This window comes from Passer montanus, unplaced genomic scaffold (genome assembly GCF_014805655.1).
Source record: "Passer montanus isolate IOZ18808 unplaced genomic scaffold, ASM1480565v1 scaffold179, whole genome shotgun sequence".
In the NCBI taxonomy this organism is placed as follows: domain Eukaryota; kingdom Metazoa; phylum Chordata; class Aves; order Passeriformes; family Passeridae; genus Passer; species Passer montanus.
Window position 1 is genome coordinate 533,143 of NW_024365270.1, and position 18,744 is coordinate 551,886.

Sequence of the window (18,744 nt, forward strand, 5' to 3'; positions counted from 1 at the left end):
ACTCACAGATCACCCCAAACCCCAAAATTCCCTCTCGTGACCTTCAGCTTCAGCTGAGCTGAGACCAAACCACTTCAGCTTGGGAATTCTCATCCAAAAAAATCCCACCCGAGCTCCCACCCCCATCCAGAGCACAGCCAGGCACATGCATTTCAAAGAGAAAGCAGGAAAAATCCGAAATACTGACCTTAAAGCTCCAGTAGTTGGGTTGCTAACAACAACAAAAAGATAGAACAGAAGAAAACACACACACACACACACAAACAAAAAAATACCATTAAGATTCTTGTTTTGACTTTTGGTTTTTTTTCCCTTTGAGAATGGCTGAGCTCGGATTTAAACCTGCTCTGGTTCCTGCCCCTCCCAAAAGGTCGCTGGAGCTTTGGGGGGCGAGCAGGGGGTGAGGATTGAAGCAAACTGGGGTGAAAAAGGAGGGAAAAGGGGTTGGCCCAGCAGCCCAGCATGGCTACTGGTGTCACTGGTGCGCCCGGCCCCTCCTGGCGCTGGAAGTCACAGCAATGTTCATTTTCCACGGGATTTTCCAGCCCTTCCCGCTGTGCCCGCCCCCTCCCCGCGCGCTGGTGTCGCCGCTGTCACCGCGATGTGCCAGCGCCGGTGACAGGAGCTGGCAGCGCTCCCGAGCCCCCCGCGCCGGCATGGGATGGGGGGGGATCAATGGGATGGGATGGGATGGGATGGGATGGGATGGGATGGGATCAGTGGGATGGGATGGGATGGGATGGGATCAGTGGGATGGGATCCATGGGATGGGATGGGAGCCCGGGCTCCCAGAGGGGGCAGCGGAGCTCGGGAAGGGATTGGAAGTCATTTTTATTCCAGGGGGATCCCAATATTCCAGGGTGTTCCCAGCCCCACCCGACCCCCTGCAGGAGGGAAGGTGGGCCCCGGGGGGAGGAGTGGGATGCAGGGACAAGGAGTGGGATTTAGGGGCAAGGAATGGGATTTAGGGACAAGGAGTGGGATCCACGGATAAGGAATGGGATCCAGGGACAAGGGGTGGGGTCCACCTGGCTGGAAGGAGAAATCAGCAGGATAATGATCTCAGGGTGTCCTGGCTCTTCCCTTCCCCAGCTTTTCCCTTTTTCCCTCCCCAACTTTTCCCTTCCCCAGTTTTTCCCTCCCCGGCTTTTCCCTTTCCCCTCCCTCTTCTCACTTCTCCCTCGAGGACCCTCAGTAATTTTCCCTCCCCTGACATTGCTGATCCTATCTGCTGCCAGCGCCAGCCGTGGATTTCATTTATTTTTTCGGGATGACAGTGTGGATTTTATTTATTATTTCGGGATGACTGGACAAGCTCCTCACTGAGCCCATAAATCACAGCCACATCCAGAATGTTCTGGCACCGTTCGGGGTGGGCACCGTGACCTGGGGGCACAGGGTGGCACAGCACCCGTCCCCAGCCCAGCGCCACGGATCCAACGGGGAAAAACAACCCAGTTGTTTTTTTTATTTAACCCTCTTGTGAAAATTAAAAAGTTTAATAAAGGACAATAAGAAATAAAGACAATAAAGCAAAGATTGGCAAAGATTCAGCCGAGAGCACATTTACTATTTTGGAAACATTTTTATATATTTATATTTTTTCTTTTAATCACTTTTTACATATTTATTTCTATAGTATTAGCTTGTTGCATATTTATTCTATTAAATATTTATTATATAGATTTTATGTATCAAATATAGCTAATTAATTATATATATTTATATGTTTATATATTATATCTGTATTATATTTTATGGTTTTAAATATTTAAATATTTTTAAGATTTTTACTATTTCAAAATGTTTGAATAATTTCAATATTTTAAAATATTTTAATATTTCCAAAAAGCCAAATAATTTTATTATATTTTATTACTTGTGTTATTTATCTACAACACAACCTTCCCCTGGCAGCCCTGGGGATGTGGCACTGCCCAGGGGACAGGGACACGCTGCCCGTCCCCTGCCGGCCACCAGGACCATCCAGGGCTGACAATCTGGCGCTGGTGGCCGGTGCCAGGCGGGCCGTGCCCAGCACCCCGTGGCGCTTGGTGGCTCCATCTGTCCCCGCTGGCACTGCTGCCACCTCGGCCCTGCCCTGCCCACCCCAAGTGTCCCCAAAATCACAGAGGGTGCAGCCCCGGCGTGGGTCAGGCACAGCCACGGGCCCCAGGTTTTAGTTTTTATATTTTTTATGGTTTTGTGCTGATTTAGGGGAGTTCTGAGCTCCATATTATGGGATGGTGAGCTCTCCGCACAGAGCAAGGAGACAAAACAATTCCTGCTCTAGCTGGGGACCAAGGACAAATGATCCAAATCTCAGGCCCAAGAGCACAAACAATGAAGAGAGAGAATCAAGAAGGATGGGACTGCATAATCTAAAGCTGGAATTGGACAATTAACTCCAATATGCAAATGGAGCAGAAGTTATTAAAGTGAGAGACCCCGTGAGCGGTCAACATTTTGGGACCATTTTGGGTTCATTTTGGGACCATTTTGGGTTCATTTTGGGACCATTTTGGTTCATTTTGGGACCATTTTGGGTTCATTTTGGGACCATTTTGGTTCATTTTGTACCATTTTGGTTCACCTGGGGTGCAGCCCTGGCTGGGGGGCTGAGGCTTGAGAAGGCCTCCCCTCCAGCCCCCCCAAACCAGGGGACAGAATGGGGACAACCTCAGGGCAGTGTCCAGGGCCCTGTGATGCCTCGGGAAGGCTGAGCTGGAGCAGAGGCCAGGCAGAGTCACAGAATAAAGCAGGGATTCATTCAAAGGATCTCCTCAATGGATCCACCTTGGGCAGCACAAGAGCCCAGCCAGGGCTGCACCCAGAGTGAGCCAAAATGGTACAAAATGAACCCAAAATGAACCAAAATGGTCCCAAAACGAACCAAAATGGTCCCAAAATGCATGAGTGCTCACGGGGTCTCTCACTTTGACAATTTCTGCTCCATTTGCATATTGGAGTTCATTGTCCAATTCCAGCTTTAGCCCCTGCAGTCCCATCCTGTTTGTTTTTCTCTCTCCAGCCCACGTTGTTTCTGCTCTTGGGCTGGGATTTGGATCATTTGTCCTTGGTCCCCAGCTGGAGCAGGAATTGTTCTGTCTCCCTGCTCTGTGCGGAGAGCTCACCATCCCATAATATGGAGCCCAGACCCACACACTAAAGCAGCACAGAAGCTGAAAAACATAAAAACCAAAACTGAAGCATCACCTGGCAGCCCCTTGCAGGCTGGATTTGCCCGAAGAGGAGGGGAGAGGAGAGGGCCGAGCTGGCATTAACATTTCGCTGGCTCTTCAAAAGCATCAAAGGGAGATAATGGGCCGGGAGAGGATTGGAAGCGACAGCCGCGTTCCGAGCCATAAAGCAGGCGGCTCCTTGCAGCAGCAACTCTGCAAAAGGTGCAGGGAATTACAGAGGCTGTGATTTATAATTACAATGAGAGTCATGTCCGTGGTGCTGCAAACGAGGGAATAACGAGGAGCTCAGGGTCCCCGAAGCGCCGGGAGGGGGGCGGAGAGCCCCCGGGGGGATGGACACACACACGAGGCAGCAAAGCAGGGCTGGGGTGATGTAATCGGGAATATTTTGGGAGTCGAGTTTGAAAAAAATGAAATAAATTAAATGGTGCTTGTGGTTGTCCCAGGAGCAGACGGGAGGTAAATGAAATGAAATCCAAGTGAGTCAGCGCCTTGACCGAGGGGGACTTCCCCTGAATGGCAATTAAATCACAAATCTGCTGGTGATTAACGAGGCACGACCGTGTCCCTCTCGAAAGGGCGGCAGCGGCAGCCGCCGCCCCGCACTCCCAGGGAGGACAGAGGCAGCTTCATCGGCTTTTTAATTAACTCATTTCCAGGAGCTCCGGCTTCCGATCGAGTCCCCCACCCTCAGGCACCGCGTCTTGACAAACAAAAATCTCCTTGAAAAATAACAGCCAAGTGAATTTAATCTGTTTCTGCTTATTAAAGTTTTTTGGTTGTTGTTTTTTCTGGTTTTGTTTGGGTTTTGGGTTTATTTTAATGCTTTTCAGAGCCAGCGAAAGTGAATTAAAGTGGAAATAGCAGCATGACAAGACGGGGAGAAGAATGCAAACAGTGACCAGACAGAGCGGGGGCTGCAGATTTTGTCACCTGAGGTGTCACAATTATTGCAGGCGCCTGTCAAACGTGGCCAGGGCAGGGGACACTGGGGACAAGATGGGATGCAGGGGGGCTGGGGCTCGTCCCCGTCACACCTGGGCCCCTCAGGAGGCTCCCAGAGCCCCCTGTGAGGTTCTGCTGCTCCTTTCAGGCAGAGCCTCGGAGCCTCGCACCCCCACCCAGAGAGGGCTCTGAGGCCATCGAGGTGACACCAGAGATGCCACCACCGCCCGTCACGGCCGCTCAACGTCAGGCCTCCCCCACAGACCCCCCAGCACAACCACACAGCCCCAGCCTTCCCCTCCAGGCCCCTGCACTGCCCCCGCGCCTCCTCCTCCTCCCCAAGCCCATCAGCACTAATTACAGCCCTGACCTCCGCCGCGCCGCTGGGGACAGCGCCGGTGACAGCGGTGGCACCGGAGCCCCAGCACGGCTGGCCGGGGGCTCCTTTCCTGCCCCGGCCCCGGCCCCGGCCCCGGCCGCGAGCGGGCGAAGCCGCAGCGCCCGCTGGAGCCATGCACCGGTTCGTGCGGGGCTCCGCAATCCCCCCGGCCAAGGTCAGCGCCCGTCCCCGCCCGGGGTGCCCGGTGCGGGAGCGCCCCTGAGCCCCGCAGCGGGGTCGGGGCGTCCCTGAGGCGCCCGCGCGGAGGTTTCGGGGCAGGGCAGGGCAGGGGAGGCTGGCAGGAGCCGGGCAGATCGGATGGCACGGTGGCCATGGCAACGGCACGGCGTAGGTGGACCGAGCACAATAGGGACGCGCAAGGTGAAGCCGGCCCCGCGCCCCGCACCGCCCGCGACCCCCGCAGCCCCGGGGTGACCCCCCGCTCCATGCGGCACCCCCAAACCGGCACAGATCGATAAACCCGTGGGAAAGGACAAGCGCTGGGGTCTCCTCGGGGCGGGCACAGCAGCCGCGTCCCCACCGCAGGGTCCCCGGGGGGGTCGCGGCAGCGCGAGGGGGGCTGACCCCCCCCGTTCCCGGCGGAGCTGGGGGTGAGGAAGAGCCCGGCACGCTGCTGGAGCCCGCCCTGCCCTTCCCGCGTCCCCTCGCGTCCCCTCGGGGCTGGCGGGCCCGCCGGGCTCTGGTGTCCCCTCCCCGGAAAGCCACGGCGGGCAGCGGGACCCGAGCCCCGGGGTCAGCGGGGACAGGAGAGAAACTGGGGGGGAACAGCGGGAAACTTCAGGGGAGGGAGGGACAGATGGACGGAAGGATGGATGGATGGATGGATGGATGGATGGATGGATGATGGATGGATGGATGGACAGACGGAGGGATGGGCGCGTTCCCCCTGCCCGTGTGTGCCGGGCAGAGCAGGAATGATCACAGCCCTTCCAGGGGGAGTGCCGGGAGCCCGGCTGTGCCAAGGGGAGAATCCCACCTCCAATTCCTGGTGGGCACCTCCCGGGAATCTCCCTGCCCGGCTCCCACCAACTCATTCTGCCCCCGGCGCTGTCCCCAGCCTGGCTTTTCCCTCTTCCTGGGGACTTCAGACCCGCTTCCATAAAAACCCCGACCGAGGAGAAGCGGGGTGCCCCGCGGAGCTCCGCCTGACTCCAGAGCGCCCATTCCCAGCCAGCCCTGCTGGAACGAGCCGGGGATCGCTGGCCGGGCGGGGATGAGGGAATCGATGGGGCCGGCTCCGGCTGCAGCCCCGGGGACACGCACACAGCGCTCGCGGTACTCGCGGCAGCCGCGCTCCACCATTTCAGCGCCTGCCGTCACTCTCCACCTCTGGAGACCAAGATGACACCGCGGGAGGAGCCCCGAGGGACCCCGCGTCGCCTCGGCCACCCCGCTGCCGCCTCAGCCGGCGCTCACCGAGCCCCCCGAGCGCCCCGGTGCCCCCAAACCCGCCCGTGCGGGGCTCCCCCGGCCCAGGCGGGGCTGCGAGGTGAGGTCAGACCTTTCCTGCCGCCGCGGGAAGGAGCTGGGCCAGGTGAGCTGCAGGCGCAGGGGCTGCGTGCCCCGGCCACCATCTGCCCCTCTCCGCCGCCCGAGGGGGGCGTGGGGAATCGCTGTCCCCTGCCGGGACACGGGTGACAACGCGGAGCGGCCCTGGGACGGCGGGGGACGCGCAGGGGGGGGCACAGGGGGCTTTGCACGACCCCCCCGATCCCCCCCGGCTGCGGCAGCGAAGGGCACGCAGGGACGATGGCAGCCACAAAGTGCCACCCCCTCCCCATCCGCGACACCGGGGACGGGGGGGACCCCGGGAATGGGGGGAGGCTGAAGGGAAAGGGGGGCTGGGGAAGGGGGGGCTAAAGGAAAGGGGACGCCGAGGGGCTGCCCCGGGTCTGGGGCCGGGGTAAGGACACCCCCGGCTGCCGACGGAACCGGGTGGGAATTTTGGGGAGGGGGGCACTGCGGTGGGCAGGGGACACCGGCGGGGAACCGCAGCAGCGGGGGGCGACAGCGGCTCCGCCAGCGCGCGGAGGATGCGCCCCGCTCCATCCCCTTCTCTCCCGTTCCATCCCGTTCCATCCCGCGCGTTCCCGCCCGGTACCTGCGGCAGGTGAGCGCTGCGGGTCGGGATCCGCAGCGCCGCTCGGCCCTGCTCGGCTCCGCTCGGCTCGGCTCGGCCCCGCTCGGCCCCGCTCGGCTCGGCCCCGCTCGGAGGGATATGGACATGGATAGGGACAGGGACAAGGGAGAGGGATGGGGACAGGGATGGGGACAGGAAATACAGCTGGATGGACATGGATGACACAGGGGTGGGGACACGCATGTGGACAGGGAAACACACACGGGCACACGCAGGGATGTGCACACGTGGATGGGCGTGTGGATGTGCACGGGGAGTCGCACACAGCTGGATTCACAGCTGGATTCCCACACAGCTGGGTTCCCACCTGGATTCCCACACAGCCGGATTCCCACCTGGATTCACAGCTGGATTACACACAGCTGGATTCCCACCTGGATTCCCAGCCGGGTTCCCACCCTCCATCACCCCCTAGCACAGAGCCAGCCGCCTCCCCCTGTGCCCGGGCTCTGCAGGACGCCCCGGCGGGACCCCGCTGCCACCGGTGCCACTGTGCCGGTGCCACCTGTGTGCCCTGCCCGGCCCTCACAGCCCCGAGCGCCGTCAGGAGAGGCAAAGGATTCCCGGGAGAAACGGATTTTTGCCAGGCTGGAAGCGGTGTTGACATTTACGGAATGTTCTTTTTCACCTCTGCTGTTCCAAACTCCCTCAAATGTCTTTTTTTTTTCCCCTCCTTTTCTTCCTTTTTAGATTTTTTTTCTTTTTATCTTTTTTTTTTCTTTTTATTTATTTTTTTACATCCCAAGAAAACAGTAAAGCCTGTGACTCTGAAATCCCTTCCAGGCTCTTCTGGAATATCAAAGTGATTTTCAAACATTCCAGGCAGGGCTGGATCCCAATGTCAGTTAAAGGTTGGCACCTGAGCTTCCCAGGATTTCTGGATTCCTGTTATTATTTACTGCCTGCCAGGGAAATGAAGGAAAAGAAGGGGAGGAAAGGAAAAAAAATAGTATTTGGTAGGATTTTGGGGTGTTTTGGTGGGGAATGAGCTGCAACCAAACCCAAAAATCCAGGTTGGGTTTGGGAATAAAGGAGATAATTCCCAAATCCAGATCATTCCTTCACCTATAAAAATCCTCAGCAGCTTATCAGACCTGAGCCAGCCCCAGCTGGATTTTTTTTTTTTTTTTAAGAGCTGCTGCTTATTTTTAAAAAAGGAAAGTCTTTAAATCCCTGTAATAATAGGGGGAAAATCCTATTTATTTACTGGGAAGCAGCGCCTGGAAATGCCCCAAATATGGATTGTGACAGCAAAGCCACCATCAATTATTGTCCCCTCACCAAAATTTGGGGGTTTGGAGGCATTTGGTGGGCAGCAGCTCCCATGGCACTGGTTTTTCTGGCAAAGCTGGATTTCCTTCAGCAAGCCAGTTCTGGGAATTTGGGGAATTTGGGAATTTGGGAATTTTGGGACCTTTGTCCCCTGAGAATTTTTGGTATGCTTTGAGTTTTCCTGCCAGGGGGGCTCCGGGATCTGCTGCCCAGGGGAGGTGGGGATTTACTGCTGCCACATCAGCGTCACCAGAGCCAAATCAGGGGTTTGGGGTCCCCAGCACACCCCAAAACACGACAGGACCCCCCCTCCCGAACAGTCCCTCCCCAGGGCTCTGGTGTGCTCAGCAAAGGCCACCAGAGGCTGGGGGACCCTCGCCCCTGGGGGGTTCTGCTCCCCACCCCTGGGGGTTCTGCTCCCCACACCTGGGGGGTTCTGCTCCCCACACTTGGGGGGTTCTGCTCCCCACACCTGGGGGTTCAGCTCCCCACCCCTGGGGGGTTCTGCTCCCCACCCCTGGGGGTTCTGCTCCCCACCCCTGGGGGGTTCTGCTCCCCACCCCTGAGGGGTTCTGCTCCCCACACCTGGGGGTTCTGCTCCCCACACCTGGGGATTCTCCTGCCCACACCCATCACTCTCTGTCACACCTGGGGGATTCTTTCCTCAGGGTTGGGGAATTCTCTTCCTCGCCCCTGTAAGATTCCCTTCCTCACCCTGGCATATTCTCCTTCTCGCCCCTGGAATATTCTCCTTCTCACCCCTGGCATATTCTCCTTGTCACCCCTGGAATATTCTCCTTCTCACCCCTGGAACATTCTCCTTCTCACCCCTGGCATATTCTCCTTCTCACCGCTGCAATATCCCCTCCCTCCCCCCGGAGGACGCTCCCCAGTCGCTGCCGCACCCACCCCCGTGTCACGCACACCCAGCACCCCCTCTCTCCTCTCCCCTGCACCCAGCCCCCCATCCCGAAGCGCCCCCAGCCCCATTCCCGGGGGAATGGCGCTCACCTGGTCCCGCAGGCGCTCCTGCTGCCCGCGCAGCGCCAGGGCGTGCTGCGGGTATTTGCTCTTCAGGTGGTCCATGAAGGCGTCCCTCTTGCGCTCCATCTCCGTCTTCTGGAGGCCGGTGAGCGCCTCCAGGCTCTGCGCGGCGATCACGGTGTGCCGGCGCTCCGAGGTGTGCACCAGCCCCACGTTGGAGAAGCGCCGGGTGCCGTTGCCCAGGGTGCGGTACTCGCGCGGGTACTCGGCATCGTCCGCGGAGATCATGTGCGAGCTCGTCCTGTCGGGATCTGCGCGGGCAGCGGGAGAGCACGGCGGGGTCAGCGAGGGACCCCGACACGGGGCAGGCCGGGGGGACAGTCCCCAGACAGGGGGCAGGCCGGGGGGACAGCCCCAACCATGGGGCAGAGGGTGAAGGCTGGGATTTGGGGTTGGGGATTTCAGCAAGGAGCAATGGCAGAGCCTCGCTGGGAGTGGGATCATCCCTCAGGGGTGCACAGAGTGGGATCATCCCTCAGGGGGTGCACACAGTGGGATCATCCCTCAGGGGGCGCACACAGTGGGATCATCCCTCAAGGGGTGCACACAGTGGGATCATCCCTCAGGGGTGCACACAGTGGGATCATCCCTCAATGGGGTGCACACAGTGGGATCATCCCTCAGGGGGTGCACACAGTGGGATCATCCCTCAATGGGGTGCAGGGAGTGGGACCATCCCTCAATGGGGTGCACACAGTGGGATCATCCCTCAGGGGTGCACACAGTGGGATCATCCTTCAGGGGTGCACACAGTGGGATCATCCCTCAGGGGTGCACACAGTGGGATCATCCTTCAGGGGTGCACACAGTGGGATCATCCCTCAGGGGGTGCACACAGTGGGATCATCCCTCAGGGGTGCACACAGTGGGATCATCCCTCAATGGGGTGCAGATGGGATCATCCCTCAGGGGCGCACACAGTGGGATCATCCCTCAGGGGGTGCACACAGTGGGATCATCCCTCACGGGGTGCACACAGTGGGATCATCCCTCAGGGGGTGCACACAGTGGGACCATCCCTCGGGGGTGCCCGAGGAAGGGGTGGATGCCAGGTCCGTCCCCCTGCGGTGGCAGCGCTGTCCTCGCTCCCGGACATGAGGGGACAGCGGGGATGGACGGCCGGGGGTGCAGGGGCTGGGATCCCACCGAAGCCGCGATGATCGGAGCGAAATGGGAATGAAAGAGCGCTGGGTGACTGAAAACAGCACGGACGGGACATGGGACAGGGACACACGGGGGACACGGGGACACGGCTCCGGAGCACGGACACATGGGGGACACGGACACAGGACAGAGCGAAAAGAAAATGAAATCAGGCAGGGAGGGGGAAGGGTCGTGTGTGTGGGCACTGGGCTGGGGAGGGGGACAGGACCCCATGTCCCCCCAGCAGGGGCTCAGTGCCCATCCTGCAGTCATTGCTCACAGGGGCCAGCCCAAATCCCAAACCCGGGATGCTCTGCCCCATCCCAGCCCCTCTCGGTGTCCGGGAACACCAAACCCGGGATCCCCGGGATACTCTGCCCTATCCCAGCCCTTCCCGGTGCCCGAGGGTACCAAACCCGGGATTCCCGGGATGCTCTGCCCCATCCCAGCCCTTCCCGGGGCTCAGCCCAGCCCGGGAGGGCACAGGGGGACGGACAGAGGGTCCCAGGCACAGAGAGGTGACAAGGACGTGTCCTTTCGCTAATAACTCATTCCGAGCACACTGGGATCTGGCTTCCAGGGAAGCTGTGAGAGCTGATGGATGCCTGGAAGTCCCCGCACGCTGCCAGCTCCTGGCACTGCCTTGGTGCCCGCGGCTCGAGGCCACCCCGCAGCCCCCGGCCCCTGCCCAGCCCCGTGCCTGCTGCAGGGCGGCTCCAGGACCCCAAAAAGCCACTTTGGGGGTGTCTCACTCCATCTGGGAGCTGCTGTGCCCAGGCCCCGGAGTGGTGCCAGCCTGGCCCGAGGCCACGGGGCTGCCTTTGGCACCACTGGTGAATTTCGCAGCTCAGCCTCCCGCTCCTGCTTCCCTTTTAACCTTGATCCATAATTCAGCTCCTGCTTTTTCCTGTGCCTTCCCTCCCCAGCTCCCGGTAGACAAATCATGGTGAGGTTTTTGTCCCTTTTTCCTTTTTTTTCCTTTTTTTCCCTTTTCCCCTCAATTATTTATCAGCCCAGCAGATCGGTTTGATATCAAACTGATAAGAAAGCGTTATCAGCGGGGCCACAGCCGCGATTCCTCCGCTCAAGGTCGCACGAGCGGCTTTGTCACCAGCCCAGCGGGGACATCACGCGCTCGCAAGCACCACGGGGACATCCCAAAGCCTTCCCTCCTCCAAAATCCACCGGTGCAGCTCCGTCCCTCACAGCTCCATCACCGAATGTCACCTTGGCCGGGTTGTCACCCCCTTTTCCCAGAAAACGGAGCTGGGATGTGGCAAGAGCTGAAGATCCCGTCCCTGCCTCACTCTGCCGGGTCCCCATGGCACCGGGGAGGTGACAGCGACACCAGGGAGGTCACGGTGGCACCAGGGAGGTCACGGCAGCACCTCCACCACACCAAACACCCCAAACTCTCCCGGGGGAAGTGGCCCGAGGGGACTCTGGTGGCCGAGGGGACACGGGCATGGCATCGCTCCCAGCAGCTGCCGAGCTCCAGCCCTGATGGGCAATCCCGCTGGAGCAGCTCGTCCTGACCCCCCCCGGGACCCCCGGGAGCTGCCTGCCCCTCTCCCCGCTCCCCTCACAGCCCCACAACGCGTGTCCCTCACTGATCCAAGCTGGAAAACTCCTCCCCTGCCTCGGCCGCTCTGCCCAGCACCGGGTCTGTGGCCCCAGAGCAGAAATTTGGGCAGGAGCTGCTCCCATCACCCAACTCCCAGCGCAGCCACAGCCTCGGAGCCCTTGGAAAGTTCTGCAGCCCCCTCGGGAGCGGCCAGGAGGCTGCTCGGAGTGGGGGATCGCACCCCGGGCCGGCCCCGCTGTGCTCCAAGCGCACCGAAACAATCCCTGAGCAATGCCGGGTCCCGACGCCGCAGAACTCCCGGATTTCTCCCATCCCACGGGAATTCTGGGGCCGGGGATGGGGATGAAGGCTCCCCCCGCCAGCCGCAGCTGCAGCAGGAGGAGCTGCAGCTCCTCATCCTCCCGGAGCCGGAGGAAGCTGCAGGGACGGGGATTTTGGGGGGTGACAGAGGGGATTTGTTCCCCACCACCACCTCCCGGTCCTGCTCCAGCCCCGCTGCAGCAGCGCGGGGCTGAGGCCGCGCTCGCAGCTCCTTCCCCGCGATCAGCATGCAGCTCCCGCTCGCTCATCACACGCTCCGGCAGCGGAACGCGCCAGCTCCGCTCGCCCGCTCCGAGGGATGATCTGAACAGGGGCAGGGAGGAGCCGCAGCCCCTCGGGGGCTCTGCCAGCCCCGGATCCTGCTGCCCGCTCCGTCCCCGCAGCCAGCCAGGATGCAGCGGCCCCGACCCCGCAACATCGCAAAGGTTGTGACCCATGACCCCCTCGAGGCCAGGGGAGGAAAAGTCGCCACAGCCACGTGCACTGGCCTCGTGTCAGCGCTCCGGAGATGCCACCCGAGATGCCACCCGGAGATGCCACCCGCAGCGGGCAGGGATGGTCCCGCAAGGAAACAGCCTGGGGGGCTGGCTTGGGGAAAGGAACCTGAAACCCTCAGGGCCAGGCTGAAGGGAAGGCTGTTAATCCTTCCCTCCTGCGGATAATTCCACCTCAAACCTCCCACAAAGTTTTTTTTCCCTCCTCCTCCAGCAGCTCAGGAACGCAGCGGCCGCCGCAGATCCCTGGAAAGTGCTTCCCGAGGCTGCTTCCAAGTAGGTCACTGGGGTGGCAGAGCCGGCCGGAGCCTGCCCGGGCTGCCCAGCCCATCGGGGCACCCTGCGGGCCGTGTCCCCCCCACGGGACCGTCCCCTGGCTTACCCGCGGCCGCAGCGCGGCTCCCACGGCGGCCGGGCCGCGGCTCCGGGGGCGCGGCGGGGGCAGCGCTCCGCTCGGCGGGGGCTGCGGGCGGCTCCTTGGCCGGGCGCAGCGCTCCCACGACGGCCAGGATGCCGCGGTAGATCCTGGCCAGCCCCTCTCCGAGCAGAGGGAGGTTGAGGGAACGCGGTTCTCTTTGCCGATTCATCCACCCATCGCGCCCACCTGCCAGCAGAGGTGTCACCCGTGCCGGGGCCGGAGCCCCGGGCTGCTAGCAGGGCACGGCCATCGCGTCCTTCCCGGGAAAACAGCGGCACCGGAGGCACCGGTTCGGGTGGAAATCTTCAGGCACGGCGCTGGCAGAGAGACAGGGCAGGGAAAGGCCCCCAAAAACAGGAGCGGCTGCGGGATCCGGCTGGGATCCCCCCTCTCGCAGCGGGGTTTATCATCCAGAGGAACGCCTCGAGCCCAGTTTATTACTGCAGTCCCATAAATCTTCACGAGGCAGCGAAACCTCGCGCGGGTCGCGGCGAGCGATCAGCGGAGCGTGGAAAATCGCCCGAGAAAGCGCTCGCACAAAAAGGGGCGAGGGGAGGGGAGGCGGGGAGTGCATCTGGGGAGAGAGGCAGCCGGGAGGGCGGCAGCCCCTCGCAGCGATGCGGCTGCCCCGCGCCCGGCCATTAGCGCGGCCGGAAGAGCGGGATGCTCCCGCTTCCTCCCGGAGGCTGCTCTGCCGCACTGCCCGGCGCCCAGCGAGCCTGCCCGGCTCCCCGAGCCCTGCCCGGTGCTAACCCCTTCCGTGCCGCGCTGCCGGGGGCGGGAGGAGGCGTGGGGAGAGCGGGGGGAGCTGCTGCGCCGCGCGGTTTAACTCGTGCGCTGCTGCGGAGCCGGCCCTGGGGGTGCGCGCCCCGCCGGAGCCGGGCCTGCGGGAAATCAGGGAATTCTGGAGTGGTGTGAGGCGGGGAAATCAGACAGATCCCAGCCCTGCCGTGGGCGGGGAGATTCCACCTCGCCAGGTGGCTCAGAGTCACCGGCCGAGCCCCTGCTGTCCTGTCCCTGGCTCGGCCACCGTGGTGTCCACTCATTTTGGGATGGTCAAGCGCCTCCCAGAACCCGTCCTCACACCCCAGAAGTGCTGCGAGCTGCCCAGATGCTCTCGTTATCCAAGCAAACGCGAGCCCAGGAGCAGGGAGAAGGCAGATGACACGGGTGACACCGGTGTCCCCCACTGCCGCCACCGCCACGTCCCCGACGGGGCCAGCTCTGGCCGGGTGTGGCCACTTAAAGCCAATTCCCAGGGAATTCCAGCCCTGGGGCTGCGGAAAGGTCGGGAGCGGGGCAGGGTCCATCCCAGGACGGGAATGTGGAAGTGAGGGCACTGCAGGGTGTCCTTGTCCCTCTCACAGCGACACAGGAGCGAAAGCTGGCGGCGACCGGGATGAAAATCCCGCACCCTCCCCTCGCTGCCATGGAGCTGCCACCAAATCCCCTGGGAAGAGCCGGGTGACGCCAAGGCCACCCGCAGGGGACCGTGAGCACCCAGCAGGGGACAAACCTCCCCAGGATGTCCCCCGGGATGTCCCCCGGGATGCAGGAATTGTTCTCCCGCCTCATTCCTCCCTTCCCAAGGATCCCTGCCGGGGCTCAGCGGGCTCCCCGCCGCGCCTTTCACTCCCAAATTCCAGCGGAACGGCGGAAAATTAAACATCCCCCCCCCCACAAACACACACACAGCTCCACTGGGAACTTCCCAGACGGGACCCCACAGACCCCAATTGGCTCTGGGCAGGGGCACCGTGCCCGCTCACGGTGCCAGTCCGGATTCTCCGCGTGAAATCCTGGGCTCCTGCCCGTTCCCAGCCCCGGGCGCCGCCTTCTCCCCGCCCGCATCCCACAAATTCCCACCCCGGAGCGGCGCCGGGACGCGGAGCTCGCCCCAAGGCTGCAGCTCGCAGGAGCTCAGCTGGCATCGCCCGGTGGCACTGCCCTGCCAGGCGGCTCCTTCCCTCGGGAGGCGCCGGATGAATCCTGCGTGTCACTTGTCAGAGCCCAGAGCGAAGGGAAAGATCCCATCTGGCCGGCCCTGGAAAAAGCAGCCGCCACTTTTTCCCACCTCGCCGGGTGTGATCGCGCCCACGCGCCCACATGGAGACGGGAGACGAGTTCACCTCCCAAAATCCCGGGGATCCAGTGCCAAGGGAAGGGCCGGCACACCTGGATGCTCGCTTGGAGCCGTGCAGCAAGGAGCAAGCCGGGGAAAAATGAGGGGCAGAGGGAATGAGGGAAGGGCAAATTCCAACTGGGAGAACCTGGAAAATCTTCCCTCTGTCCTTGGCAAGTGAAGGGAAAATGAGGGGCAGAGGGAGTGAAGGAAGGAGAAATTCCAGCTGGAAAATCTTCCCGCTGCCCTCTGCTCCGTGTCCCGAGGCTGAGCCAGGGCATTCCCGGCGCATGGAAAACATCCCTGCCCGGGGCAGAGGCACCGGGAGGAGGAGGACGGAGCCCTGCGTGCCCTGGCAAGGGTGAGCTGCCCTCGGCTCCGTGTCCGGCCGCTGGCCCGAGGCTGAGCCAGGGCATTCCCGGCGCATGGAAAACATCCCTGCCCGGGGCAGAGGCACCGGGAGGAGGAGGACGGAGCCCTGCGTGCCCTGGCAAGGGTGACATCCTCGGCTGGCAGGGCTGGGGACGTGCCAGCAGCTTGGAGACACGGGATAAAAATAAAGGCGAGGCGAGGCCAGGCTGGCCAGCGCCGCTGCCACAGAAGGCGCTTTGTGGCCTCGTCGCCACCCCCGCGGCACAGCCGGGACCTGGCAGCTGCCATGGGAATGGCCCGGGGACCGCCTCGGCACAGGGAAACTGAGGCACGGAGGAGACACACACGGGTCCGGCTGCTGAGAGGGGAGGGGGTCAAACCCGGCGTGCGAGCAGGGGGAAAACACGGTCGGAACTGAAAGGATTTTCCCAGATCTGGGGTCCTGGCAGGCTCCGTGCGGGGCGGGTGAGGATGTGGGGCCGTGACTCTGCCGTGTCAGCTGGGCTGGGGAAGCAGAGCCAACTCCCCCTGTCCCAGGCGGCTCCTGGGACAATCCCAGGGACCCAGGGACAGCCCCAGCTGCTCTGCGAGTTCCATCCAGCCCCTCCCAGGGAGGAATTCCTTCCCAAAATCCCATCCAAACTTCCAAGATAGGAGGAACAGGAGGGAGCATCAGAAGGGGCTGTGACCCTCCAGCCCGGCCTGTGGCCACCAGCAGCTGCCCGGGCAAAGCCCAGAGCCGGGCACGGGGCTTTGGCACCCCAAATCCCACTCCAGGAGGGATGGAAGCCACGAGGGGAGGGATCCAGGCCAAGCCCACAGCATTTCCAACCCTCTGTCCCACAAGCCTGGGGTCCCCAAAGGGCTCAATTCCCTGAGGGAGCATTCAGAGAGGGGATTTTTCCTGCCTCAGAGGGTTTGGGACCACGGCAATCCCACAGCCACGCTCAGCCCAGCCCCATCCTTGGCACAGGAGACCCAGCTCGCTCAAATCTTGGCTCTGCCACCCCCAGGATGGGCTCAGAGCCCACCCCGGAGCTCAGCAGCTCCATCCACAACACTGAGCCGTGATCCCGCATCCTCCGGGCAGGATTTGGGTGGCACTGCACCTTTGGGTGACTCCTGCTGCGAGCTGGGCACTGCCAGGCGTGGGAAAAGCTGGGTGGGTGTCCCGGGGGGGCTGGAGAGGCCGGGAATGCTCCCGGCGGGGGTGTGGAGAGCAGCCCCTATTTCTGGGCACACAGGTAGCACGTTGGTGCTTGGTCACCGCCTGCCGTGCCAGCCCGGTTAGTCACAGCTCGTTAAAAATCAGAAAAGCTGGGGGAAAAAAAATATCTCAGAGCCTCGGCTGAGGCCTCCGAGAGGCAGGGAAACGTGCTGAGGGATGGAAAACACGGGGTGAAATCCTGCAAGGATTCGCTGTCAGCCTGAGCAGCCACGGGACAGGGACGCTGCGGGGACATGTGACACATCCCCCTGGCCGCGGCGACACCGAGCCGGTGCCCCCAGGGCTGGTGGCACTCCCCACCTCGAGACGCGGCGGGTGACACGAGGACAAGGCCAGCGCGCTGTGCCACCCCTCGGCCCGCTGTGCCACCCCTGCTGTCCCCTGCTGTCCCCTGCTGCCCATCCTGCCCTGCCGGGCACAGCGAGGGTACAGCCCCGTCCCCCCGCCCGCCGCCTCCCACCAGCGGCAGCCAGAGCTGTCCAGGCAGCGGCGTTTAGTCAAGCAAAAGGAGGGCAGCAGCAGCTGCCTGCAGCCCTGCGCCTCCTCCTCCTCCTCCTCCTCCCTTCGGAGCCGGGCACGGTACAGCCCACGCCATCTGTGCCCACCTGTGAGGGGCTGGACCACCCCAGGCCACCCCCGAGCCCACCTGTGAGGGGCTGGAACTGTCCCCAGGCTGGGCCTCCTGTCCCTTCCTGGGTCAGGACCCTCTGTGAGGGGCTGGGACCACCATCCATCACTTCCAGGGGCAGTGTCCACCTCTGAGGGGCTGGCACCGCCCCAGGCCACCCCAGAGCCTTCTATGAGGGTCTGGAACGACCCCCAGGCCACTCCAGAGCCCAGCTTGGACCACCCCAGCCCACACCATCTGTCCCTTTCAGGGGAAGAGCCCCTTGTGAGGGTCTGGGACCACCCCAGGCCACTCCAGAGCCCCCTGTGAGGGTCCGAGACCACCCCACCCACCCCATCCATCACTCCCGGGGCACAGCTCACCCCAAGTCCCCCCGGTCCGTACCCAGGAGCAGCGCTGGCAGCCGGCAGTCCCGGGGCTCGCTGGCTCTGCCCGGCTCCCGCAGCCTCGCCGCGGCTCGGGGGGAAGCTCCGGGGGGCTGCTTTGCCCAGCGGGGCAGCATGGCGGGGGCGGCGGCAGGGGGCTCGGCTGGCCGATCTGCGCGACAAACACACGCGGCTCGCGGCATCCGCCTAGCCCGGGCCGGGTACGGCCTCGCGGGGCATCTGGGCGCTTGGAGCCGCGCTCCGGGCCCGCAGGGTGGGCTCTGAGCCGCCGGTGCTGACTGAACGCGGGGTGGGCTCGGCACCGAGCGCGGGGAGGGTGGCACCGACCTGATCGCGCAGCTCTGACCTCGCAGGCGTGCGGCGGCTGTCACCTCGCATCCAGCGCCGCCACTGTCACCTCAAACCCAGCGCCGCCACCTCAAACCCAGCGCCGCCACCGCCGCCTCAGCGCAGCGCCGGGGAGCGGAGCCGCAGCGGGGCCGGGCTGCGAGGCTCCCGCCGCTGTCCCCGCGCTACCGAGGGGCTCCCGGAGCCGCCTCCACGGCCGGCATTCCCCGCTCCGCTCCTCCGCCAGCTCCCATCGCTTCCCCTCACATCCTGGCCCTGCCTTTCCCCCCGTTCCCGGTTCGTCCTCTCGTTCCCGGTTTTTCCCCCCGTTCCCGGTTTGTCCCTCCGCTCTCTCCGCTGGGCGCGGACGCTTCTCGCTGTTTTCCGCCGTTCCGGAGCTCCCTGCGGGTCTCCCGGGGATTTTTCCCCCCCCTCCTTCCCCTGGAAATGTCAGCGTGCCCCCTCAAACGCATCACATGTGCCGGGCAGTGCCCGGATTGTCGCGCTGCCCGCCCCGTGTCCCCGGCGGTGACACCGCGGGGCTCTGGCCGTGCTGCTGCCACCACCCCCAGGAGCCAGGATGGCCCTGATGGCACCGAGCTGCGCAGCCCCGGGCACGGGCACCCCGAAATGTCCCCGCTGCCAGCCCGCGGCTGAGCCCCGGGGCAGCTCGGGGACGGAATTCCAGCGGTTTTCTGGGATTGTCCCAGAGGGTT

General features: G+C 62.8%; 1 protein-coding gene across 5 annotated transcripts in view; it reads right to left on the reverse strand.

The window, feature by feature from the left end:
• SRCIN1 (SRC kinase signaling inhibitor 1) overlaps nucleotides 1–18,403 on the reverse strand; it is a 46,759-nt gene extending 28,356 nt beyond the window's left edge. The window contains exons 1-3 of one of the 5 annotated variants that reach the window (XM_039704687.1): nucleotides 12,930–14,128; nucleotides 8,972–9,255; nucleotides 188–211 (exon numbers count right to left, since the gene is read on the reverse strand). In XM_039704687.1, the coding sequence (XP_039560621.1) occupies nucleotides 188–211; nucleotides 8,972–9,255; nucleotides 12,930–13,134 (513 nt within the window). In that variant the 5' untranslated portion in view covers nucleotides 13,135–14,128. Of the gene's footprint in view, nucleotides 1–187; nucleotides 212–8,971; nucleotides 9,256–12,929; nucleotides 14,129–17,699 lie in introns of those variants that run through there. The other 4 variants (XM_039704688.1, XM_039704689.1, XM_039704691.1 and 1 more) reach the window with 4 other exon arrangements.
• Nucleotides 18,404–18,744: the final 341 nt, after the last annotated feature.